The sequence below is a fragment of the Oratosquilla oratoria genome, chromosome 42, assembly GCF_046742065.1.
Source record: "Oratosquilla oratoria isolate Oo_2021 chromosome 42, ASM4674206v1, whole genome shotgun sequence".
Taxonomy (NCBI): Eukaryota; Metazoa; Arthropoda; class Malacostraca; order Stomatopoda; family Squillidae; genus Oratosquilla; species Oratosquilla oratoria.
Genome location: NC_134818.1, coordinates 26219646 through 26246821, shown reverse-complemented (window position 1 = coordinate 26246821; position 27176 = coordinate 26219646). Strand labels below are relative to the sequence as shown.

Here is a 27176-nt window from a genome sequence, read left to right as displayed (position 1 = left end):
ATGGTTGGGCTAGCACTGATGGCTGACAAATCTTTAGCCCTGGCAATTAAAAATTCCACTTAATAAAATTATTTCAATGAGTGTTTTAAATTTTAAATTTGCTCATTTCAGTTGGGGGGGGCTGGCCACTTTTTTGGGGGGGCTAAAGCCCCCCCCTGGCGCCGCCACTGTACGCAGTATTTCGGCTTGTAATGTCGCCGTTGTAGTAAGGGGCGAGACAATAAGTGTAAATGTGGGGGGACAGACAGCTGGCCTTCGGCCTCATAGTACATATGTGTAGGTTAAGGAAATATTACGGCTGTACTACATGTATTTGTATCCGTAGGAGAGCATAATTCCGGGCCACGCACGGCAACCCTGCCTCAGCCGGAGGGGCGCTACTTTTCGGTACGCCCCGCGGGTACTTAAGGCGGGTGTGAGGTCAGGTCAAGGTCAGTATCCTTCTAAGGCTCGGCCGGCCCACTCGCGTGTGTATACCAGTGTCTTGTCAATTAAAGTGCGGAACCGAAACCGACTGTCAATCTTCCCCGGTGTCACTAGCTCAGTCACAGCATAGTTACAAGTGTATTGTGGGAGGAGTTTAGAAAAAAAACGCCAAAACTTCGGCCATCAATGAGAGGATCTCCCCGAATTATGGGGCTCTATTGATAAACAAGATCCAAATTTTGCATCATGTAATTTACAGAATTAATAGTGTTTTGAGAGTGTGGTTCTAAAGTGCTTCTCTATCTTTAATAGGCTTATTATGTACAATTGTTCTTCTGTTAATTTGTAATTGAACAGTCTTTTGCCAATTGAAGTTTATAATGAATTTGTTGTGTTCAAATGCTTTTCATATGTGTATATGAATGAACTTAGCCAATTTGTTGTTGCATATTACAGTTGTTGAACTCTATGTACAAACTTTATTTATTATTATTATTTTAGTATCTATGTGTTGAGCTATTCTGGTATATGCCAGAGATTATACAGGGTTCCCACTCTTTGTCATGTAATTTTTTCATGACTTTTTAATGATTTTTCATTACCCATTCTTGCACCTTGATGTAAAGTATAAAGAAGACAGCTTGATGTTCACCAACAAAGGCTTGTAGCACCACACCATTTCTAAAGTCCACTGGGGGATGCGGCCCCACGACGACAGAGGTCTGTCAGGGGTCAAAATACAAAGACATATTCCCATTTTTATACAAAAGAGGTTAGTTAACCCAATGAGATAACCCATGCTTAATTTCCTTCCACTAACTCTCCCATATTTGTGTTAAACTCCAAGTCTCCATCCCACACAGTGTCATTGGCATAATTATCCCTTGATATAATCTTCTCTTTGCATCCATTCGTAGATTCCTATTTCTCAAATAGAAATATATAGTATATATATGTATATACTGTATACATGTTTATGTATACTGTATATATTTATATATTTCTACTGTATATAGAAAATAATTTCCATTAGGTATATCTTTTGAAAAGAACCAACTTATTAGTAATTAAGTTTTATGAATAAGCATTTACATCATTTTCTGTACAAAAAAAGCCTGAGAAAGAAGAGTTAAGGCATTGACCTAATCTCCAATTTGACATTCCACTGCATCATTCATCAGACTTATCATATTTCACTTTGATATTTGTAAACCTACACAGCAATTTACAATGGCCTTAAAACTGGCCTGTAATCAGCACCACTGTAATATATACTTTTTATGTTGTATGAAATAATACGAGAAGTTTTCTAACCATGTTCTGTCTACAATAAAATAGTTAAAAAAATTATAATAGATTCATTTTGTTGTGTCTTCTCCAGGTCTTACATTAATTTAGTTGCATAATTTATAACACAGCATAATAATCACAGGTCCATTCCACCACCTGGGTACACTGAGAACATGTCTAACAAAATAGAAATCCCTACAATAATACCAAATTGGCAAAATAAGCTTATTGTCTAAATTGTTGAGGGTCAGCTAGTTTAATGAGATATCGGTGGGAGCTGAATTGGATGCTGGCAAGACATGAACTTGCTGAGCCTTGCTGAAGTTATACACCTGCCCAGCACGGAAAGGTTCCAGTCGTGGGACTGATGATGCACTGCCAACATAGTCAGCTTTTCTAGAACTTTCTGTGGGAGAAATATCTTAAAATGAGATCACTTATATCACTGGTAAAAGGAGGGACTATCTATCTATATACCAAAGGCCTCTTCCCCCTTATAAGGGAGGTAGCCATAGAGGATTGGAGAAATTTCTTAAAATGAGATCATGTATATTACTGGTTAGAGGAGGGACTATCTATCTAAGGGCCTTTTCCTCCTTTGTAAGGGAGGTAGCCATATAACTGGGACTAAAGTTGTAAAATAAAAACAAGGTAATATATCCTGTACTATACCTTTGGTGGGATTCTTGGAGTCCGCTGGGATGTACTTAGATAGCCTAACGTTTGGGAGAGGCAGGAAGCCTCCAGTTAGGGGCATCACATCTAATGTTACATTCTGCTTTGCACCAGCCTCCAGTGTCAAAACACCTGAGGAACAATTCTTTTTTACTACTTAACACAAATCGAACAAATCATCTTGACAGTTCTACAGTTTATAAGCCAACAGTACTAAAACTAAAACACCAGTGAAAAATTTAGTTCACTATTTTATTATGTTTCTGGCATCTGGATGCAATACAATTGAAATAAGATTCTCCTGTCCAAGTTCATGAAGTATTTGAATGCCATGATTTTTTGAGAGATAACAGTACCTGATACCTGGAATATATTACTGCTATACTTATGATGATCTTGGCCATCTTCATAAAGCTAACACAGATTATGTGCCTAATGGCTAAAATACAAGTAATCAGCAGTATTTTAGCATGGAGACAGACTAGAAAATTGTTGTGTTTGCCATTATCTACAAAAAGAAAATTTATATGTTCCTACATATATACATCTAGGTCTCTTAATCCAACGCTTGCCAACTGCCACTTCAGCAGAAGTTTGGGCCCAGGACATAAACCTACTGCAGAAATTGGTCCAAGACATAAAACACCACAAATTCCCAAGATGGGTTTATGTCCTGGGCCCAAATGTCTGTAGAAGTGGCAGTTGAAGAGCATTGGATTAAGAGAACCTAGGTGTTACCCACATCTATCTTTAACTTTCTCTTGCTACATACCCTCCCAACCTTTGTCACTAACTCCCTTAATCCCTCCTCTGATCATGCCACAACCAAACACCATGTCATCAGCAAACAACTGGATCACCTCCCATTTTCCTCCATTTTCTTGAACCATCTCCAGTCCCCTACCCTTGCCTTTACCTCCCACACCACTCCATGTACACATTGAAGAGCCATGGCAATATGACACATCCCTGTTGTAGTCCTACCTTTACCTTGAACCACTAGCTCTCTCCATTTCATTTTCTAACACAGGCTCTATTACTATTGTAAAAACTCTTAACTGCCCTTAACAGCTCTCCTCCAATCCCACATATCTGCAAAACCTTCTTCTACATGTACCCCCAAGTATCTAAAGCCAATTTCCTCCAGCCTCTCCCCTTAATATTCACTTCCAACTTGCTGCCATCCTCTCCCCTTGTACATCTCATTACCTTACTTATGCCTACATTTACCTTCAACTTCCTTCTTTTGCACACCTTCCAAACTCACACGTTAGCATCCTTAATCCCTCCTCCGATCCTGCTATAAGTGCAGTGTCATCAGCAAACAACAACTGGCTTATTCCCCATTTTTCTCCATTTTCTTTAACCATCTCCAGTCCCCTGCCCATTACCCTTGCATTTACCTTCCACACCACCCCATCCATGTACACATTGAACAGCCATGGCGACATGACACATTCCTGGCGAAGTCCTACCTTTACCTTAAACAATTTGCTCTCTCCATTTCTAATTCTAACACAGGCTCTACTACTCTCATAAAAACTCTTAACTGCTCTTAACAGCTTTCCTCCTGTCTCATATATCTGCAATACCTCCCACAGTACCTTCTTGTCTACCCTGTCATTAGCCTTTTCCAAATCCATAATTACATACATACATATACCAAAGGCTTTTACCCCCTTACAAGGGAGGTAGCCATAAAATAAAGTCATAAAGTCCACTCGCCCCCATTCCATCCCCACATACTCCACTCTTATCCATCCCCTCCCTCCCTCTTATCTTGGCTCCTCCTGGATAACAGGTCATCCTTGCATCACACCCACTACCTTGGGTCAGAAGCAGTGTCACAAGACACAGCACATCCACAGCAAGGCCACTTCATTAAATCAGCGACCCCCCCTTTCCATCTCCTCATTCGCTCTCCTCCTCACCTCCTTGTTTCTCACTTTCTTCAACCAAGTAAGCCATCATACTCCTCAGGCATTTCATGTCAAACACATTAAAACGTCTCCTCTCTTATGTTCCATGTTTCTGCCCCATACAGTGCTGTCAGCACAATCACTCCTTTATAAATCTCCTCTTAGCATCCATTCCCAAATGTTTTATTTCTCATTACACTTTTTAATCCCCCAAGGCATTTACTTGCTTCTCTCAATCTACATTCTATCTCCACCACCAATCTTCCCTTTCCCACCACATTTGCACCCAAGTATCTAAAACTATCCACTTCCTCCAGTCTGCCCTTGTGGGCTACATCTTATCACCTTACTTTTACCCACATTTATCTTCAGTTTCCTTCTTTTGCACACCTTCCCAAACTCTGTCACTAACTTCCTCAATCCGTCCTCTGATCCTGCTACAAGTGCAGTGTCGTCAGCAAACAACTGACTTATCTCCCAATTTTCTCCATTTTCTTTAACCATCTCCAATCCCTGACCCATTACACTTGCATTTACCTCTTGCACCACCCCATCCATGTATAACTTTGTCATGTTCCATGATGTGTCACTAACAAAGGATGTGGATATGGTGCCAAGCCATGTCCTAGCTGGAACCACAGTACCCTCTTTTTAGGTATATTGTAAAATGTGTTGGTTTACTCAAGAATGTAGAGTAAGATTTCTAGTTTTAGATAGGAGCATCTTAATTTGTCATCCAAGTTGCAGAAGATTTGGAAACCAGCAGCGGAGAACTACACAATCGGTAAATAGTGATAGGATAGGTTACACCGGTATACACTGGCACCTGTGCCATGGCACTGGTGTTGTATGGCTGTAGTATAAAAAGATGCACAGGCATTTTTTAACCCTCCTTATTACCATGCTCACACTGTTCACACCAACTTCATTGCAAGTTAAAAGCAAATTATAATCTATGTATGTTTTAAATTAGGTAATTGTGCTCCACTATTTTCTTAACCCCAGTGCAATTTAAATGATCTAAGAGAGGCTAAATAGTTTTTCTAGAACCTGGATTGCAGGAACTACTCGAGTCATGGTTTATGATTCGATGTACCAACTCAAATACAGGGCCTAGTTTGTGACAACTTGAACAGCCAAGGTGACATATCACATCCCTGGCAGAGTCCCACCTTTACCTCAAACCACTCACTCTCTCCATTTCTGATTCTAACACAAGCTCTACTACTCTCATAAAAACTTTTGACTGTTCTTAACAGCTTTCCTCCTATCCCATATATCTGCAATACCTCCCACAGTGCTTTCCTGTCTACCCTGTTGTAAGCTTTTTCCAAATCCATAAAGGACCAAAAAACATCCTTACTTTTTCCTAAAGCTTTCTCACATATCTGTCTTACCACAAAAATCTGATCCACACAACCCTTACCCACACTGTTCCTCACCATTTACTCCCTCTGTTCCTCTCCTAATCCTCTCAATCAAGACCCTCCAATAAGCCTTCCCAACATCACTCAACAAACTGATCCCTCTGAAACTACTACACTCACACTTGTCCCCTTTTCCCTTGTAAAGTAGAATTATACATGCACTCCTCCAGTCCTCTGGCTCTCTACCCTCTCTTAAACAAACATTAAATAACCTCACAAGCCAGTCCACCATCACTGTACCTCCTTTTTTTAAGATTCTGCATGACAACCATCCAACCTAAGAGCCTTACCTGCTCTCCATAAAAAAATAGATAAATAAATAAATAAATAAAATAAGAAAAAATAAATAAACAAAAATATTAAAGCTTTCTTACATATCTGTCTTACCACAGAAATCTGATCCCCACAACCCTTACCTTTCCTGAACCCACAATGTTCCTCACAAATTACTCTCTGTTCCTCTCCTAATCCTCTCACTCAAAACCTTCCCATAAGACTTCAACCACACTCAACAAACTGATCCCTCTGAAACTACTATGCTCACATTTGTCCCTTTTTCTCTTATAAAGGGGAACTGTACAGGCACTCCTCCAGTCCTCTCACACTCTACCACCTTTTAGACAAACATTTAACAACCTCACCAGGCAGTTCATCACTGTACCTCCCTTTTTTTAGACACTATATGACATCCAGCTTACCCAGGTGCCTTGCCTGTTCTCATCATTTTACATACATATATATACCAATATCATTTTCCCCCTTACAAGGGAGGAAAAAGCCCTTGGTATGTATATGTATGTAAGCAAAATAATAGAGAAATGTAAATCACACCTGATGTTCTTCCACATACGGCCCACATGGTCTGGTCAGCCAAAACTTCATACATAATGGAGTCCCCAGATGGTGTACCAGAAGCCTGACCCTCAAGTTGCTGAATACTGATATGAAGGAAACACATATTGCCAGCTCGGCAAAACTCTGAGCCTTTGCTGGGTTCAACACGGGCACGGATGGTGTACAGAGTCTGTGTAAAAAATAACAGAGTATGTACATATGTATTAGGTTTTGTAAAAACTAGATTATATTGAACAAAATACCAAATACTAACATAAATATACACTAATTTTATGCTTCAAAATGTTCAAGCAACTGAGATTTAACTTCACCTTGTAATCCTGGATTTCATATATGCACTTGTACCACCGAAGTTCCTCCCCAAGTGGTTCCGAGTTGACACCAAGTGGTTGATAAAAGAGACAAAACTCACCCTTGATTGGAATGACATTTCCCTTGCTATTGTCAACTCCCATCTCCCACATAAAACTCCCATTCTGATCACTGCACACAACCTATGGAGAGAAAATCAAGCTATTAAACTGCCTTTTCATTATTTTCTAAAAGAAAATATTTTGTATCACATGATAAGTATCAAGCATACACATACATACATATACCAAGGCTTTTTCCCCCTTACAAGGGAGGTAGCCAAAAAGGAAAAGGCATAAAATCATTCCCACCCATTCCATCCCTGAATACACTCCACACCCCTCCACCCTCCCTCTTATCTTAGCACCTCCTGGATGACGGGTCATCCCTGCACCTTGTCCACTGCCCTGGGTCAGAAGCAGTGTCGCAAGACACAGCACATCCACAGCAAGGCCGCTTCATTAAATCGGTGACCCTCCCCTCTCCGTCCCCCCATGCATAAAAGGAGAAGACGGGGAGAAATCCCTTCGGGCTGCGTCAAATTTTGCTCACACATACTACCTCACCCCCCATCCCCCCGCCCATTCCACCCCATGCATCACAACATCATCCATATACAACCATTCTCCATTCACCCCTGTCTTCTGTCCTCTCCCGTCCTTCCTCAACAGACATTCCCCTCTTCCCCAAAGCCCCCTTCACCCCATCCATCCACCTCATCCTAGGACATCCCTTCATGTTCACTCCCTCCACATCTGCCTTCCATACCTCTTTTACTAGTCTTTCTTCACTCATTCTTTCCATGTGTCCAAACCATAAAACATAAAATTTTATGTAAATGAAATGCCTATTTCTAACATATAAAAATTAAAATATGTACTTTACATCACTCGAATACACTAATAAATGATAGAACAATCATTATTGCCTAGAGTTTCACTGAACTGGAAACCTCAAGCTTGACGATGACTGGTAATGGTCCTTAGGCCTTCCCATAGATCTCCCTTGGAAGAAACTTTGGACTGCTGGCTATGTCTATGTATGACTGTTTCTGTGTCACCAGGTGAATGTAATAGGAGGGGAGTAGTCACCAGTTGTTGCTGCTCCCTTGAACCTCTGGCCAAGCAGTCCCATCTCACTGAGGAACACCATGGTTGAAATGGGGTTTTCCCACAAATCCCTTCTAGAGTATATGCTGTGTTGTTGGTGTGCATAATTGTGTACAATGCAGTCTACCATAATGTGTTGTATAGTATGGGGTGAAGTGGACAGTTATCTCCAATGAGGTCATCTAGCCACCTCTGGTAACTTAAAATGGATGGAAGGAACTGGGGAGCCAAACTATCACAAGAAGCTCTTGCCACCCTTGGAAATAGCACAAATCCCAGAGAGCAGCTTTGATTACCCAGGGCAAGTACTGCAGTCACTCGTAACACAGACAAAGCTGCAGAAATAATCCAGCCTTACCTTGACACACTCAACACATGGTTCATCACAAACAGACTCAAAATAGCTCCAACCAAATCTACAGCAACACTTCTCACCAACTGGACAAAAGAACACAAATACATACCTCATCTCTACATCAACAACACTCTAATACCACACACAAACACACCGAAAATTCTTGGTGTAACATACGATACATCCATGTCTTTCAAACAACACCTCACAAACATAAAAAACAAATGCACACCTAGACTTAACGCACTTAAGTCAATCACTGGAACAACATTTGGACAAAACAAAGAAACTAATATAACAATATACAAACAATGCATACGCTCAGTGATGAATTATGCGAGTCCTGCATGGGCTCCTAATCTCAGTGAGACACACCACAACACCCTTCAAATCATACAAAACAAAGCCCTAAAAACAATTACAGGCTGCACAAATACATCACCTACAGACCATTTACACCATGAAACAAAAGTCCTCAAAGTCAAGGACCACCTCGACATGAGAGGCACACAAACACTTGCTGCAGCCACCACAAACACATCACACCCGCTACACTACATAGCAGAACACCCACACACACCAAGAAACATTAAAACTACACCCAAAGACCTTTATTACGCACAGATACTCTCTTCTCTTCCTCCACAACCACCAAATACCAGCCTCCGGAAACATATTCATAATCATATCACTCACCGCTCCATTAACACACTGAAAGACAACACACCACTTCTAAGCTACGAGGCTGGACGACCGTGTTGTGAACAGCTGCCCAGGATGTAACACTTCACCCCATACCATACAACACATAATGGAAGACTGCATTATACACAATCATGCACGCAAACAACACAGCATACACTCTATAAAGGATTTGTGGGAAAACCCAGTTTCGGCTGTGGCCTTCCTTGGAGACGGGACTGCTCGGACAGACAGTCTAGGGAACGACAACAACAACAACAACAACTGCAGTCACCAGTTGTCAGCTGAAAAGGTGGAAGAAATAAAGTACAAGTTTGATATAACAAACACCTCAACTGCAGAAACCTCATACATACATATAACAAGGGCTTTTTCCCTCTTACAAGAGAGGTAACCAAAGTCAAAGGCTTAAATCCACTCCCACCCACTTCACCCCATATACTCCACTCCCATTCACCATTCCTCCTTCCCTCCCTCTTTTCTAGACTCCTGGATGACAGGTCATCCCTGCATCTTGCCCACTGCCTGGGTCAGGAGCAATCCAGCAAAACACAGCACATCCATAGCAAGGCCACTTCATTCAATCAGTGATCCCCCCTCCATTCCCTCATGCAGAAAAACGGAAGGTGGGGAGAAATCCCTATGGGCTGCATCAAAATATCATTCACACATACTCCCTCACTCCCCCAATCACCCACCCATTCCCTTCCATGCATCACAACCTCATCCATACACTACCATTCTCCACTTATCCCTATCTTGTCTTCTCCCTTCCTTTGTTAACAGACATTCCCCTCTTTCCTAGTGCCCCTTTACCCCATCCATCTATCTCATCCTTGGTCACCCCCTCATGTTCACTCCCTCCACCTCTGCCTTCCACACCTCTTTTACTTATCTTTCTTCACTCATTCTTTCCATGTGTCCAAACTATTGCAATACTCTTTCATCAACCCTATTTCCCAACTCCTTTTCCATCTCTGTTCTCCTCCTCAACTCATTTCTCACTCTATCCAACCTAGTAACCCTTATCATATTTCTCAAGCACTTCATCTGAAACACATTTAAACCCTTCCTTTCTTATGTTCCATGTTTCTGCCCCATACAGTGCTGTCGGCACAATCACACTTTCATACAACCTCCTCTTAGCATCCATTCCCAAATGTCTATTTCTCATTACATTTTTTAATGCCACAAGACATTCACTAGCTTCTTTCAATCTACATTCTACCTCCACCTCCACTCCCTTTCCTGCCACATTCACTCCCAAGTATTTAAAGCTATCCACTTCCTCCAGTTTTTCTCCCTTAATACTTACTTCCAATTTACTGCCATCCTCTTCCCTCATACATCTCATCACCCTACATTTACCCATAATTATCTTCAACTTCCTCCTTTCACACACCTTCCCAAACTCTGTCACTAACTTCTTTAATCCCTCCTCTGATCCTGCTACAAGTGCAGTGTCATCAGCAAACAACAACTGGCTTATCTCCCATTTTCTTTAACCATCTCCAATCCCTAGCCCATTACCCTTGCATTTACCTCTTGCACCACCTCATCCATGTATAAATTGAACAGCCATGGTAACATGACACATCCCTGGCAAAGTCCTTTACCTTAAATTTACCCTAAACCACTTGCTCTCTCCATTTCTAATTCTAACACAGACTGTACTACTCTCTTAAAAACTCTTGACTGCTCTTAACAGCTTTCCTCCTATCTCATATATCTGCAATACCTCCCACAGTGCCTTCCTGTCTACCCTGTCATAAGCCTATTCCAAATCTATAAAGGAAGCCCCCCCAAAAAACCCTTACCTTTTCCTAAAACTGTCTTACATATCTGCCTTACCACAAAAAACTGATCCATGTAACCCCTACCTGTCCTAAACCCACACTGTTCCTATCCAATTACTCCCTCTGTTCCTCTCCTAATCCACTCAGTCAAAAACTTTCCCAACTACACTCAACAAACTGATCCCTCTGAAGCTACTACACTCACACTTGTCCCCTTTTCCCTTATAAAATGGAACTATATATGCACTCCAGTCCTCTGGGACTCTACTCTCTTTTAGACAAACATTAAACAACCTCACCAGCCAGTCCATCATCATTGTACCTCCCTTTTTTAGACACTCCTAACACCCATCCAACCCAGGTGTTTTACCTGCTCTCATCATTTTAATAACTGCTTTCACCTCACCTTTATTTCTCCTCATTCATCACTGTCATTTCCTTAGCACTTCCCACTGCATCTACCTTTCCCTCCCTCTCCTCCTTCACATCTAACAACTCCCTAAAATACTCTACCCATCTTCCTCTTACTGTTGTTTCTTCCATTATCATCTCTTCATCAGTACCTTTTACCGTTTCTTCTCTACTTGATTTGCCTCCTCTTCATCTCTTAATTTCTTTCAGAAACATCTTTTTATTACTTTCAAAATGTTGTCATACTCTAACCCCATTTCACATCTGGTCTCCTTTTTGCCTCCTACATCTTAAGCTTTACTTCTCTTCTCTTTTCTTTGTATCTCTCATGTGATTCTCTCCTATTTTGCAACCAATCTATGAATGCTCCTTTGTTCTCTTCTACAGCCTTCTTTGCTTCAGCATTCCACCACTCACTACCCTTCCTTCTATTTTCTCCCATCCTCCTTGTTCCACACACCATCTTTGCACACATTGTGACTCCCTCCATGAAACATACCCGTTCCTCCTCCACTCCTAGTTCTCCTCTATCCTTTACTCCCTCCTATGCAGCCCAAAGGGATTTCTCCCCGTCTTCTCCTTTATGCATGGGGGGACGGAGAGGGGGGGGGGTCGCCGATTTAATGAAGCGGCCTTGCTGTGGATGTGCTGTGTCTTGCGACATGCTTCTGACCCAGGGCAGTGAACAAGGTGCAGGGATGACCCGTCATCCAGGAGGTGCTGAGATGAGAGGGAGGGTGGTGGGGTGTGGAGTGTATTCAGGGATGGAATGGGTGGGAATGATTTTATGCCTTTTCCTTTTTGGCTACCTCCCTTGTAAGGGGGAAAAAGCCTTGGTATATGTATGTACTCTTCTCTCAGCTTCTTCTTATACTCCTTTTCTTTCTCATTTAGCAGTTTACTCTAAGCAACTCCCTACCTTGTCCTTTTCCTCTTTCTCCATCTATCCTCCAAAATTATCCTATATTCCCCTACTCTCCCCTAAGAATATGTACATCCAAAACTCTTCCTACTCTTCTCTTGGTTACCACTAATCCATTAAAGCCCTATCTACCACCCTTCCATCAACCACCCTCTCCCATGTGTACTTATGCTTGACTTTCTAAACACTGTATTTGCTATCATCAATTCTCTTTCTAGACACATCTCCACCATCAACTCTCCACTATAATTTTTTCCTGGCATTTCACACTTCTCAATCACTCTGTCTATTGGTTCATCTCCTACCCTAGCATTGAGATCTCCCAATACCAGTATGATGAAATTTCTCCCTTAAACACTCTATGCACTCATTTAAATCCATCCAAAAATCCTCCCTTTCCTCTACACTCTTCTCACTACCAGACCCATGTGCACTTACTAACACCCACAGCTCTCTTCCCAGTTTCACCTTCATCCACATTAACCTTGAAGAAACTCTTTCCACTCCACCACATGTTTACCTATCTCTTCACTTACTAGTATAGCCATCCCTTCTTTTTCTCATCCTCTTTTCACTCCTGACACCCTCCCAACTACACTCCCAAACTCACCCCTCCCTTTCAACTTAGTTTCACTCAATGTCAACGCATCCATCTTTCTTCTCACAAACATAATACCTATCTCTTCCCTTTTACTCTCAACTATACCACATCCATGCACATTAAAAGACCCAAACCTTTGGGTTCTGGTTGGAAAACTCCCAGACCTTTGCTATTTTTAGGAATGTCCCCTTTGGGGCTACATAGAGTAGGATGGCTAGTCCTATCCCAGTCCCATTTTTGTTGTCTTTTATGACTCAAGTGGGAACAATCTGTGGCAATATTCTTTCTCCCTTACCACAGGGTTCAGCAATAAAGGAAATTAATATTCAGAGAAGTGGTATAGGACAGTATTAAGATTGGGGGACAGCATAATGGAGGGACAGTTGCAATATAATAAAGTAGCATTGTTTTTCTATGAATAGAGATTTCCTCTACCACAGATAAAATGATGTGTGGCTCTGGTCCAGAGGGACACCTCATATAGACTCTAAAAGTATCAGCTGCATGCTACTGAGCAATTTTAACCTCACAATAACATGTAGCCAATATCCCAGACGGGGGAGAAAGCTCAATATAGGAAAATAAAATACATACATACATATACCAAGGCTTTTCCCCCCTTACAAGGGGGGTAGCCAAAAAGAAAAAGGCATAAAATCATTCCCACCCATTCCATCCCTGAATACACTCCACACCCCTTCACCCTCCCTCTTATCTTAGCACCTCCTGAATGACGGGTCATCCCTGCACCTTGTCCACTGCCCTAAAAAGGGAGGATTATGATAAATAGTGATAAGCATGTGTTCAATCATGTGTAGCTCTCAGTCTTGCCACACTACTTGTTAATCATCTTGTTCCTTATTATTCACTTATACTGTTCTGTCATGATCTACCTTTGTCTTGCCTTCAAAAAGAATGAAAGAAAATTTGTCCTCATTAAGTATCAATCAATTTGTTGCCCCTTGTCTCTCTTACCAAAGAAACTCAGCCTCCAAGAATCCGGCAACAGGCCCCAGTCATGACCGTAAATCACTTCAGAAAGAGATACTGTGTTGTCGTCTGTGTACTGCCAGTGTGGGGCATAGTAGTATGAGGTGTTCTGTATCTTTTGTGAATTGGTTACGTCTGGGGCAGTTTAAGCCTATAGCCAGGCATAATCTGTGTTGTTACTGTCTTAATGATGGTGTCTAGAACACAGGTAGTTGCAAAGGATGCAGCAGAAATCCACTCCACCTAGTAGAAACATTTGCAAACAAGAGCATATATTGAGATGAAGGGAGGGTGTCGATAACAAATTCTCTAGTTAGTAAACTTTTCTCTATAATGAACTTGACCTTGGCTGAATCAACTAATTATATTGAGCTTGTACTGTACAGATGTTGATAGAATGATATCTTTGGTTGTCTAAGGACCAGGTGTCAGCCCTGCACCTCCAGCTGGAGGTGATGGGGTTGACAGGCTTTGAAAATGGACAACAGGAAGAAGTTTCTCTCCACTGTCCATATTGCAGGTTCACAAGCAGTTACCTGTTACTGGTTCCATCTATATAAAACTATATTAACATTATTGTCTCAAACCCCTTTCAGCCCATCCAGCCAGCTCATTCTGTCTTCATCTCAAACTCAACCCATCCACTTCCATTTTCCACATTCTTTGCTAGATATCCCTCAAAAAAAATTTCCTTATGGCCTTAGCATTCTCTAGTCTATTCCACCTGACAGCTCAATCAATATCTCTAAAGATTTACCAATTTCTGCCCAGGATTGTTGAGAGGCGTGAGTAAAATATTGTCCTCTGCATCCAAAAGCTGAAAACTTGGGTCACTGCATTCAATCTGCTGACTTGTTAGACCAGCAACATTTATCTGCAAAAGAAATAAAAACATAAGTAAATGAATGAATGAATCAATCAACAGATGGTGAGGAGCATATGCCAGAAGGTGCATAACTGTAACTGATTTCATCACTTTTGTTCTATGCACTTTAACTATTGGAGCAGGTAACAGTCAGTGCTAGGAATCACAGTGAACTGTGGGATCTGAACCCAAGATTAGGAGGAAGCAAGAACTGTACACTTCTGATTTAGCCACCAACACACAATAAATACATAAATCTGTCTATCTACATACAAAGAGCTTTTTCCCCTTTGTGCATTGCTGCATTGCTCCTGACCCAGGGCACTGAACTGGAAACAAGGATGATCCTTCATCCAAGAGGAAGCAAGACAAAAGGGAGGAAAGGGTGGTGGGTGGGAGTGGGAGTGTGCCTCTTGACTTGGCTACCTTCCTTATAAGGTTAAAAAGCCCTTGCTATATTGACAGATAGACATTTACATTCAAATTCCAAATAGCTGTACAAACATTTGCATAAAAAATCCTAATTCAGAATTTGAGGATAACTGCCACAACAGATACATACCTGCACAAATTTCCTGGTGTTGGCTGTGTGGAGTTTATGTGATGACATGAAGGGTGGGATAAAGTGAACATCAATATCTAACCTTGACTCACTGAAAGGACTTGTTATGCTTACCTGAAAATATATGCAATAAATTATCTATGAGTCTGAATTCATGTATATATTCATAATAATATATAATTAACCCATTAAGTTGTACAAACACAGGATGTCATTTTTTCTTTACCAATGAACAAACAATTCACAAGTACCACACAAAGCTATTCTTATACAGCTTAGTTACCTATAATAAAGAATATAAAACAATCTATATAAAGTAAAAGCCTTCTGCTTTTGGTGCTACTACAATTAATGTAAGGAAGGAAGAAGACAGAAGATAGGGGTGAGAGGAGAATGGTTGTATATGGATGACACTGTGATGCATGGAAGGGTGTGTAGGTGGGAAGCTGAGGGAGTATGTGCGAATGATATTTTGATACAGCCCAAAGGGATTTCTCCCCGTCTTCTCTTTTTCTGCATGAGGGGACGGAGAGGGGGGATGCCGATTAAATGAAATGGCCTTTCTATGGATGTGCTGTGTCTTGCTACTTTGCTTCTGACCCAGGGCAATGGACGAGATGCAGGAATGACCCATCATACAGGAGAAGTCAAGAAAAGAGGGAGGGAGGGGTGGTAAGTAGGAATGGAGTGTGTGGGGGTGGGATGGGTAGGAGTGGATTTACGCCTTTGATTTTGGCAACCTCCCTTATAAGGGGGAAAAGCCATTGGTATATGTATGTAAACATCTAATGTACATTTACATATATGCCTATTCCTTTACTACTCCATCCAAGAAGTGAAGGCTGAGTGTGGATGACAAGAAGTACATAATAATTCAACTCAATTATGTTTTACCAAGGTATATGGATGCTGATGGGCACATGCACAAAGAGGTTCCAGAGGGCAAGATACATACATATACCAAGGCTTTTTCCCCCTTACAAGGGAGGTAGCCAAAAAGAAAAAGGTATAAAATCATTCCCTCCCATTCCATCCCTGAATACACTTGACTCCCCTCCACCCTCCCTCTTATCTTAGCACCTCCTGGATGACAGGTCATCCCTGCACCTTGTCCACTGCCCTGGGTCAGAAGCAGTGTCGCAAGACACAGCACATCCACAGTAAGGCAAGATATCAGGAAGAATATCTTCCTATTGCCCACCTCCAAAGACCAACAACATCCCCATCTCCACTATTTTTCCATCACTTTAAAAAACACAGACATACCAACAGCTTTTTCCCCTTTACAAGGAAGGTAGCCAAAGTCAAAGGCACAAATCCACTCCCACCCATTTCATCCCCACATCCTCCACTCCCATTCACCATCCCTCTTTTCTTAGCTCCTCCTGGATGACAGGTCATCCCTGCATCTCACCCACTGCCCTGGGTCTGAAGCAATGCAGCAAGACACAGCACATCCATAGCAAGGCTGTTTCATTTAATCAGTGACCCCCATCTCTGTCCCCTCATGCATAACAATAGAAGACGGGAAGAAATCCCTTCGGTCTGCGTCAAAATATCTCTCAACTCCCTTTCCACCCCCGTTCTCCTCCTCACCTCCCTGTTTCTCACTCTATCCAACCTATTAACCCGTACCATGCTTCTCAGGCATTTCATCTCTAACACATTTAAACTCTTCCTCTTTTATGTTCCATGTTTCTGCCCCCTACAGTGCTCCTAGCACAATCACTCCTTCATACAATCTCCTCTTAGCATCCATTCCCAAATGTCTATTTCTCATTACACTTTTTAATCCCCAAAGGCATTTACATGCTTCTTTCAATCTACATTCTACCTCCAACCCCACTCCTTCCATTCCCACTACATTCATACTCAAGTATCTAAAGCTATCCACTTCCTTCAGTCTCCTCTGATCCTGCTACAAGGGCAGTGTCATCAGCAAACAACAACTTCCATTTTTTTCCATTTTCTTTAACCATCTCCAATCCCCAACCCCAGTGACAGCCCCCTTCTTCTCGCTAGCCAGTGACATAGTCCCATATTTGCATAACATAAGCTACAGTCCAAAAATTCTTTCCACAAAGATGTGTGGAAAGACCTAATGACCATTATTGGCCACTGTGGGGCCATGGATCTACTGTCAACAGAAACTGTAAGCAACTATTGACTGACTAATTTACTTGGATCTGTTCTTAAAACTTAGCTAAATCCAGGAAATCATGATGTTTTAATCCTGTAAACTGGACTTGCACAACAACAAAATTTGAAGTAATCACTTGTCAAAGTTGATGAGTATACATCAGAAAGCATTCAGTTGCAATTAAAGTTGTAACCTTTGCCCTATGCACATGGTCTGCTAGGGTAAATCACTGCTAAGAATTGGAGAGAAGTGTGGGACTTGAACCCACAACTAGTAATAAACAATAACATGACAAATGTAAACACTTACACAGTGTTCTACTGTTGATGCATCTTTTTGTGGCCCAAGGTCTGCTAAAACTGTGAGAGGAATGGTAGCTGAAGAGAATGGCAGTACCTCAGGTAGGGAAACTTCTAACTCTCGACCCAGCTCTGTATCTAGTGATGTTTCTTTGGCAGTTAATCCTTTGGAAGTTTTCATTTTTATAACTGTTCCCTAAGAGGGAGAAATAATAAAGACAATAACAATAATGGTAACAGAATAAACAAATAACCCTGTTCTTACCCCAGGTTCATCTCAAAATAAAGCTTCAATGTAAGTGTTCTATTTCATTAGATATGCAATGAATATTGTGCACTATAGAAATACAAGTTACAGTTAGGTTTTAAGTATACAAACCTTGGAAATTCTAACACTACCACTATGTACAGTTAGAATCATGGGCTGACAGATTCCTGCCAGAAGGTCTCTATCTTTTCGACTTAAAAACAATCTAGGCTGTTCGCTGACAACTTGGAAAGTTAAAGGCTGATGCCACTGAAGACTGCATGCAGTGCTGATGAACTCCACTTTATCCATGACTAAGATAGTCTGGTGGCCACTGAAGGTTCCTTGTTTGGTTACCTTGGAAAAAAAAAAATATATATTTTAGCTAAATGAAAATCAACTCCAATTATGTAGTTTATACATACACATATACCAGGCTCTTTCCCCTTGACAAGGGAGGGAGCCAAAGTCAAAGGCATAAAATCATTCCCACCCATTTCATCCCCACATACTCCACTCCCATTCACCATCACTCTCTCCCTCTTTTCTTGGCTCCTCTCGGATGATGGGTCATCCCTGCATCTCGCCCACTGCCCTGGGTCAGAAGCAATGTAGCAAGACACAGTATATCCACAGCAAGGCTATTTCATTTAATCAGTGACCCCCCTCTCCATCCCCTCATACAGAAAGAGAGAAAATGGGGACAAAATCTCTTCTGGTTGTGTCAAAATATTCACACATACTCCATCACCCCCCATCCCCCACACACTCCCTTCCATGCATCACAGCATCATCCATACACAACCATTCTCCACTCACCCCTATCTTCTGTCTTCTTCCTTCTTCAACAGACATTCCCCTCTTTCCCAATTCCCCTTTTACCCCATCCATCCATCTCATCCTAGGTCATCCCCTCATGTTCACTCCACACACCTCTGCCTCCCACACGTCTTTTATTAATCTTTCTTCATTCATTCTTTCCATGTGTCCAAACCATCCCAATACTCTTTCATCAACCTTATCTCCCAATTCCCTTTCCATCCCTGCTCTCCTCCTCACCTCCTCATATCTCATTCTATCCAGCCTTGTAACCCCTACCATACTTCTCAGGTATTTCATCTCAAACACATTTGAACTTTTCCTCTCTTATGTTCCATGTTTCTGCCACATACAGTGCTGTCGGCACCTACAGAATCATGAAGGGCATGGAATTACTTGATAAATATTTGTTAAATTGGGACAAGAGAAACACAAGGTGACATGGAAAGAAACTCAAAAAGGATAGTTATAGAAGAGATCTGAAGAACAGTTTTCCACACAGAGTGGTGGACACTTAGAACAAACTGAATGAAACAATAATGTGTGCAAAAACCATACACGAATTTAAGAGCAAAATAGACACTGTAAGATACAATCTCCTCTTAGCATCCATTCCCAAATGCCTATTTCTCATTACACTTCTTAATCCCCCAAGGCATTTACTTGCTTCTCACAAACTACATTCTACCTCCAACTCCATTCCTCCAGTCTTTCTCCCTTAATACTCACCTCCAATATGCTGCCATCTTCTCCCCTTGTACATCTCATCACCTTACTTTTACCCACACTTATTTTCAACTTCCTTCTTTCACATGCCTTCCCAAACTCTGTCACTAACTTCCTTAATCTCTCCTCTGATTTTGCCACAAGTACAGTATTATTAGCAAAGAACAACTGGCTTCGCTCCCATTTTTCTCCATTTTCTTTAACAATCTTCAATCCTCAACCCATTACCCTTTCTTTAACAATCTTCAATTCCCAACCCATTACCCTTGCACCACACCATCCATGTATAAATTGAACAGCCATGGTGACATGACACATCCCTGGCAAAGCCCCACCTGTACCTCAAACCACTTGCTCTCTCCATTTCTAATTCTAATACAGGATCTACTACTATTGTAAAAACTCTTGACTGCTCTTAACAGTTTTCCTCCTATCCCATATATCTGCAATACCTCCCACAGTGTCTTCCTATCTATCCTGTCATAAACCTTTTCCAAATCCATAAAGGCCCAAAAAACATTACCTTTTCCTAAAGCTTTCTCACATATCTAATGTACTATAAAATTCTGATCAATGCAACCTACAATACTTAATCAATATAGTTTATTATTTGCAATATCTAACTATTAAATATTTATCTTGCTATCTATAGATATATAGCAATACTTAAAGTTGAGTAACAATAATTCAAAATAGTAAAACAAGAAAATCTCATCAAAATCTTAATACTTATATTAAAAAGTACCAAAATGTACACTTACAAAAACCATTATAATTCTTATATGTACATATAAATACATACATACAAAAGGCCTTTCTTCCTCTATAAGGAGAGTGTCAAAATCAAAGCACACACTCATTACATATATATGAAAGTGAGTGTACTTTTGAGATATTTTATATACATACATACATACATATACCAAGGCTTTTTCCCCCTTACAAGGGAGGTAGCCAAAAAGGGGAAGGCATAAAAACACTCCCACCCATTTCATCCCTAAATACACTCCACACCCTTCCTCTCATCTGAGCACCTCCTGGATGACGGGTCATCCCTGCACCCTGCCCACCGCCCTGGGTCAGAAGCAGTGTCGCAAGACACAGTACATCCACAGCAAGGCCGCTTCATTTAATCGGCGACCCCCCCTCTCCGTCCCCCTTTGCATATAAGGCGAGGACGGGGAGAAATCCCTTCGGGCTGAGTCAAAATTTACTCACACATACTACCCCACCCCCCGCCCATTCCTCCTCATGCAGTCACATCATCATCCATATACAACCATTCTCCACTCACCTCTGTCTTCCGTCCTCTCCCTTCCTTCCTCAACAGACATTCCCCTCTTCCCCAAAGCCCCCTTCACCCCATCCATCCACCTCATCCTAGGACGTCCCCTCATGTTCACTCCCTCCACATCTGCCTTCCATACCTCTTTTACTAGTCTTTCTTCACTCATTCTTTCCATGATATTTTATATAGAATCTAGAAAATTTAACTTTCCTATTTTATAGTTGTTACCTTAGTGAGCAAAGTGAAAGAATTTGTGCCTGGCATTACAGTGACATTCTCTAGCACCAAGCTGTCCTTCAAATCATCCTTAGCAACACTCTTGTCGACTTTGTGAAGGCCACCCTGACTGTCTCTTCGTCTGCAATAAAGTTACAAGTTATGTGAGAAAAATCTTGATGTCTCAAGAATCTGTTGCATAATAATAATGTCATGCTAATCAATTAAATGACCTTTCTCATCAAAATGTAGAATAATTTTTCTTTTTATAAACAAAAACATTTGTCCAGTCCTTTTCCTTCATCATTTAAGAAATAACATCAAACATTCCTGAATACAAACCATTCAAAACAAAATCACATCCACTGTACCTTAAAACTTTGTGCGAATTAGAACAAGTGACTGAGGCAGCAGATAATGACTTGTCCTGTTTATACTCAAGATGGAGTGTCATGTGCAATGCTTGTGTGGCAGTATTGAGTTGCCCCTCCACGCCTTCACCTTCATTTTCTCCTTCCCCCTCCATGCTGCAGCCTCCTGATAATTTCCTCTCTGATTCACTGCTATTAGATGTTGACCTGAGAATTTTCATAAATCCAATTACCCAAACTTAGAGAAAAAATCTCAAGAAGGTAAGACAGATCATAGCTACCCTGTCCATAAAAAAGCGAGTTGTAATAGACGAGCAGAAAAAAATGTTAGTGAAAAAATCTGAAAAGATAACATGAAATATGCAAAAACTCATGTCTTCTGGTAACTTGTTAAACTTTATCTAAATATCAGAATCACATATCCAATGCATTGGTGGAGAGCTCATGCCAGACACGAGGCACATAGCTGCAACTTGAGCTGGTTTTTGACTTATAGGTCAAATAGAAGTCACCAATAGTTTTTGGATTTGAATGAGAGTCCATTCCATGCAAAGTGTGATTGAAACCAATATGTTCATCAACACACAAACAAGTCCCTTAACGATAATCTATAAATACTGAAGGACCAAAATATAGCATCAACAACTTTATGAGACTAAACCATTAGAGAAGTGATAACTGAATTGATCAAGCTGTTACCTCAAGCTTACTTTGTATTTAGTTCTGTATACTGTTAGTAATGCAGGTGTGCAAACAAAGACCTATTTTGACTTTAGAAAGCAATTACAGAGGAACTTTGTACTTTCATACAAATTTATCAACTTATTCTACAGCACCTTTGAGCTCCAGCACGAGGCGGACCAGTCTTAGAATTGTTACTACTTGTGCTCTTTTTGCGCTCAATTTCTGTTCCTCCACTTCGTTTTGTTGGTCCACTGTTGGTTGGTTTATTTTCTTCTGGCCAGTGTTTTAAGGAGACACATATTCTTTTACAACTGAAAAAGACAATACATAAATACATACAATTACCAATGGCTTTTTCCCCCTTATAAAGGAGGTAGCCAAAAAACAAAAGCATAATATCCACTTCCACCCATCCATCCCCACATACTCCATTCCCATTCACCTCCCCTCCCTCCCTCCCACTTTCTTGGTTCCTCCTGGATGATGGGTCATCCTTGCATCTTGCCTACTGCCATGGGTCAGAGGCTATGTAGCAAGACACACTGCATCCACAGCAAGGCTGCTTCATTTAACCACTTCAGTATGAGTCAACTTCTAGCACACAGTATTGGCTGCCATATGAACAATGCATCACACTACTCATATTATTAAGTCACTGCTGTATTACTCATTCTCTTTTACTCTGAGTAATAATAAACACACAAAATGTGATCAAACCAGTTCACCTAATCTGGGGATAACTCATGTGAAACTATGATATATATATATATATATATATATATATATATATATATATATATATATATATATATATATATATATATATATATATATATATATATATATACTCAAGACACCAATGCTGGCATCCTTGTGTACCCACTTGCGCCTCATGACGCCTTTGTAGGCATCATTGTACTGAGGTGGTTAATCAGTGACCTCCTATCTTCATCCCCTCATAGAGAAAAAGAGAAGACCAGTAGAACTCCCTTTGGGCTGCATCAAAATATCATTCACACTTACTCACTTACTCCCCCATCCCCCACCCACTTCCTTCCGTGCATCACGGCATCATCCATAAATAACCATTCTCCACTCACCCCTATCTTCTGTCTTCTCCTTTCCTTCCTCAACAGACATTCCCCTCTTTTCCAATGCCCCTTTTACCCAAGCCATCCATCTCATCCTTGGTTGGCCCCTCATGTTCACTCCCCACACCTCTGCCTTCCAGACTTCTTTTACTAATCTTTCTTCATTCATTCTTTCCATGTGTCCAAACCATCCCAATACTCTTTCGTCAACCCTATTTCCCAACTCCCTTTCCATCCCTGTTCTCCTCCTCACCTCATTTCACACTCGATCCAAGTAACCCCTATCATACTTCTCAGGCATTTCATCTCAAACACATTTAAACTCTTGCTCTCTTATGTTCCATGTTTCTGCACCATACAGTGGTGTCAGCACAATCACTCCATCATACAATCTCCTTTTACCATCCATTCCCGTCTATTTCTCATTACACTTTTTAATCCACCAAGGCATTTACTTGCTTTTCTCAATCTACATTCTACCTCCACCTCCACTCCTTTTCTTGCCACATTTGCATACAGGTATCTAAAGTATACAGGTATCACACCTTTACCTCAAACCACTCACTCTCTACATTTCTAATTCTAACACAGGCTCTACTAATCTCATAAAAACCCCTACCTGTCCTAAACCTACATTGTTCCTCACCAATTATCCTCTCTGTTCCTTTCCTAATCATCTCAATCAAAACCCTCCCATATGCCTTCCCAACTACAATCAACAAACTGATCCCTCTGAAGTTACTACACTCACTCGTCCTCTTTTCCCTTGTAAAGTGGAACTATACGAGTTCTGTTCAAAAAATGCACGGACTGTTTGAATTGCATGGCTCCAGTTGGTTCCAGGGGAATCTGCTTGGTGTCATTAGGTTTGCACAGATCAGCTGATTATGACACCATTTCCCAATTGCAGATATCTTTATTTGTGTATTAGCTATGCAGTTTTTAGTGAAGTGCAATTTTTTTTGTTTGGTGGATTTCAGAATGAATGATGTTAAGGAGCAACAACTTGCCGTGAAATTTTATGTTAAACTTGAAAAATCTGAGACTGAAACTTTTGCTATGCTTAAGGTGATGTTGCTATGAAGCGTACAGCATGTTTCAAGTGGCATGAGTGTTTTAAGGATGGTCAACGGTCCATTGAAGATGATGAGCGTCCTGGACGTCCTTCCGCGTCAACTGACGACCCACATGTTGACAAAATCAATGCCCTGGTGTGGGCAAATCAACACCTGACTGTCAGGGAGCTTGCTGAAGAGTGTGGGATATCAGTTGGATCTTGTTATGAGATTTTGACAAAAAAGATTGAAGATGCACCGCGTTGCTGCGAAATTTGTGCCACGCCTGATAATGGACGAACAAAAAACCCATCACGTCCAGGTTTGTCAGGAACTGCTTGATCATTCAGAAGATGAAAACTTCTCCAGGATCATAACAGGTGATGAATTGTGGGTTTATGGTTTTGACATTGAAACGAATGTCCAATCGTCCCAGTGGATGAGTGAAACATCCCCCAGAACCAAAAAAGCTTGCCATAGTGAACCAGACTTACTATACTGAAGCTCTGAAACGTCTAAGGGACACCATCCATTGCAAAAGGCCAGAAATATGGAAGAGTGGCGACTGGTTTTTCCATCACAACAATGCTCCAACCCATTCAGCCCTCAGAACTCATGAGTTTTTGGCCACACTCGATCACTGTTCTTCCCCAAACCCCCAACTCACCTGACCTTGCTCCTTGCAATTTTTTCTTGTTCCCCAAACTCAAAAGACCCTTGAAAGGAAGAAGATTTGAGGCAATTCCCGAGATTAAGGCAAATGCGACAAAGGAGCAGAAGGACATTACAAAAGACACATACCAGGACTGTTTAAACAAGTGGAAACACCATTGGGATAAGTGCGTGCATTGGGAAGGAGAGTACTTTGAAGGGGACCCAGTTCTGTAATTTCTAAATAAAGTACATTTTGCTTTATGACATCAGTCCGCATATTTTTTTAACAGACCTCGTACATGCACTCTTCCAGTCCTCCAGCACTCTACCCTCTTTTAGACAAACATTAAACAATCTCACCAACCAGTCTACCATCACTGTACCTCCCTTTTTTAGACACTCGACATGACACCCATCTAACCCAGGTCATTTTATTAACTGCTTTCACTTCATCTTTCCTTATTTTTTCTCAATTTTCCTCATTCATCACTTTTACCTTTCCCTCCCTATCCTCTTTCACATTTAGCAACTCCCTAAAATAACCTGCCTATCTTCCTTTTACTGCCTTCTCTTCCATTATCATCTCTCTATCTGCACCTTTTACTTTTTCTTCTCTACTTGATTCGCCTCCTCTTCCTCTCTTAATTTCCTTCAAAAACATTTTTTATTACTTTCAAAACTTTCTGTCATACTCTTACTGCATTTCACATCTGCTCTCCTATATGATTCCTTTATCTTATGCTTTACCTTTCTTCTCTTTTCTTTGTATCTCTCATAAGATTCTTTTGTCCTCCTTTGTAACTAATCTGTGAATGCTCATTTCTTCTCTTCTACAACTTCTTTGCTTCCTCATCCCACCACTCACTACCCTTCCTTCTATTTCCTCCCATCCTCCTTGTTCCACACACCAACTTTGCACACCTTGTGACTCCCTCCTTGAAACATCCCCATTCCTCCTCCACTCCTAGTTCTACTCTATCCTTCACTCCCTCCCACTCTTCTCTCAGCTTCTTGTACTCCTCCTTTTCTTTCTCATTTAAGCAATTTACTCTAAGCACCTCCCTACCTTCTGTCCTTTTCCTCTTTCTCCATCTATCCTCCACTCTCAATTTACCTTCCACCAAAAAATTATCTGATATTCCCCCACTCTCTCCCCTTAGAACATGTACATCCAAAACTCTTTCTACTCTTCTTCTGGTTACCACTATATAGTCCATTAAAGGCCTACCACCCTTCCATCCACCACCCTCTCTCATGTATATTTATGCTTGATTTCCTTCCTAAACAATGTATTTGCTATCATCAACTCTCTAGACACATCTCCACCATCATCTCTCCACTACAATTTTTTCTGGGAACTCCACACTTCCCAACCACTCCATCTTTTAGTTCATCTCCCACTCTAGCATCAAGATCTCCAAATACCACTACATTGACATTTCTCCTTAAACCCTCTATGCACTCAGTTAAATCTATCCAAAAAACCTCCCTTTCCTTTCCTTTACATTCTTCTCACTACCAGGCCCATATTCACTTACAAAAAACCACATCTCCCTTCCCAGTTTCACCTTCATCCACATTAACCTTGGAGAAACCTCCTTCCACTCCACCACATGCTTACCTATCTCTTCACTTATTAGTATAACCATCCCTTCTCTCCCTCATTCTCTCTTCACTCATGAAACCCTCCCAAAATCAAACTCACCCCTCCCTTTCAACTTAATTTCACTCAACGCCAACACATCCATCTTTCTTCTCACAAACATACCACTTATCTGTTCTCTTTTACCCTCATCTGTACCACATCCACACACATTAAAAGTCCCAAACCTTAGGATTCTGATTGGAAAGCTTTTCCCAGACTCTTTTAAGCCTTTGCTTTTTTTAGGAATGCCTTTGGGGTTGCAGAGAGTAGGATGCCTAGTCCTATCCCCTTCCTGTTTTTGTCACCTTTTATGACTCAAGTGGGAACACTTGGTGGCAGTATTGTTCTACCCTACCACAGGGTTCAGCAAAAAAAGGAAATGAACATTCAGAGAAGTGGTACAGGACAGTATTAAGAGTGGGGAGTCAGCATAACAGAGGGACAGTTGTAGTATAATAAAGTATCATCATTTCTATATGAATTGAGATTTCTTCTATCACAGACAAAATGATGTGTGGCTCTGGTCCATAGGGATGCCCCATATAGACCCTAAAGTATCAGCTGCATGCTACTGAACAGCTTTTAGCCATACAATAACATGCAGCCAACCCAGATGGGGTATTAACAACAAGACAGTAATTATGTATTAATATTCTTTAAACCAAATTATATAAATTGCTACCTA

The 27176-nt window shown here is 41.1% G+C and overlaps 1 protein-coding gene across 2 annotated transcripts in view; it reads right to left on the bottom strand.

Moving 5' to 3' along the window:
- Positions 1–1480: 1480 nt before the first annotated feature.
- SIDL (SIDL trafficking protein particle complex subunit 10) overlaps positions 1481–27176 on the bottom strand; it is a 48542-nt gene continuing 22846 nt past the window's right edge. For both annotated transcript variants that reach the window (XM_076179048.1, XM_076179049.1), the window contains 11 exons: positions 22199–22357; positions 21363–21569; positions 21004–21133; positions 18075–18299; positions 17706–17891; positions 15257–15370; positions 14587–14703; positions 6904–7086; positions 6569–6761; positions 2389–2523; positions 1481–2122 (listed from right to left, as the gene is read on the bottom strand). In XM_076179048.1, the coding sequence (XP_076035163.1) occupies positions 1968–2122; positions 2389–2523; positions 6569–6761; positions 6904–7086; positions 14587–14703; positions 15257–15370; positions 17706–17891; positions 18075–18299; positions 21004–21133; positions 21363–21569; positions 22199–22357 (1804 nt within the window). In that variant the 3' untranslated portion in view covers positions 1481–1967. The remainder of the gene's footprint in view (positions 2123–2388; positions 2524–6568; positions 6762–6903; positions 7087–14586; positions 14704–15256; positions 15371–17705; positions 17892–18074; positions 18300–21003; positions 21134–21362; positions 21570–22198; positions 22358–27176) is intronic.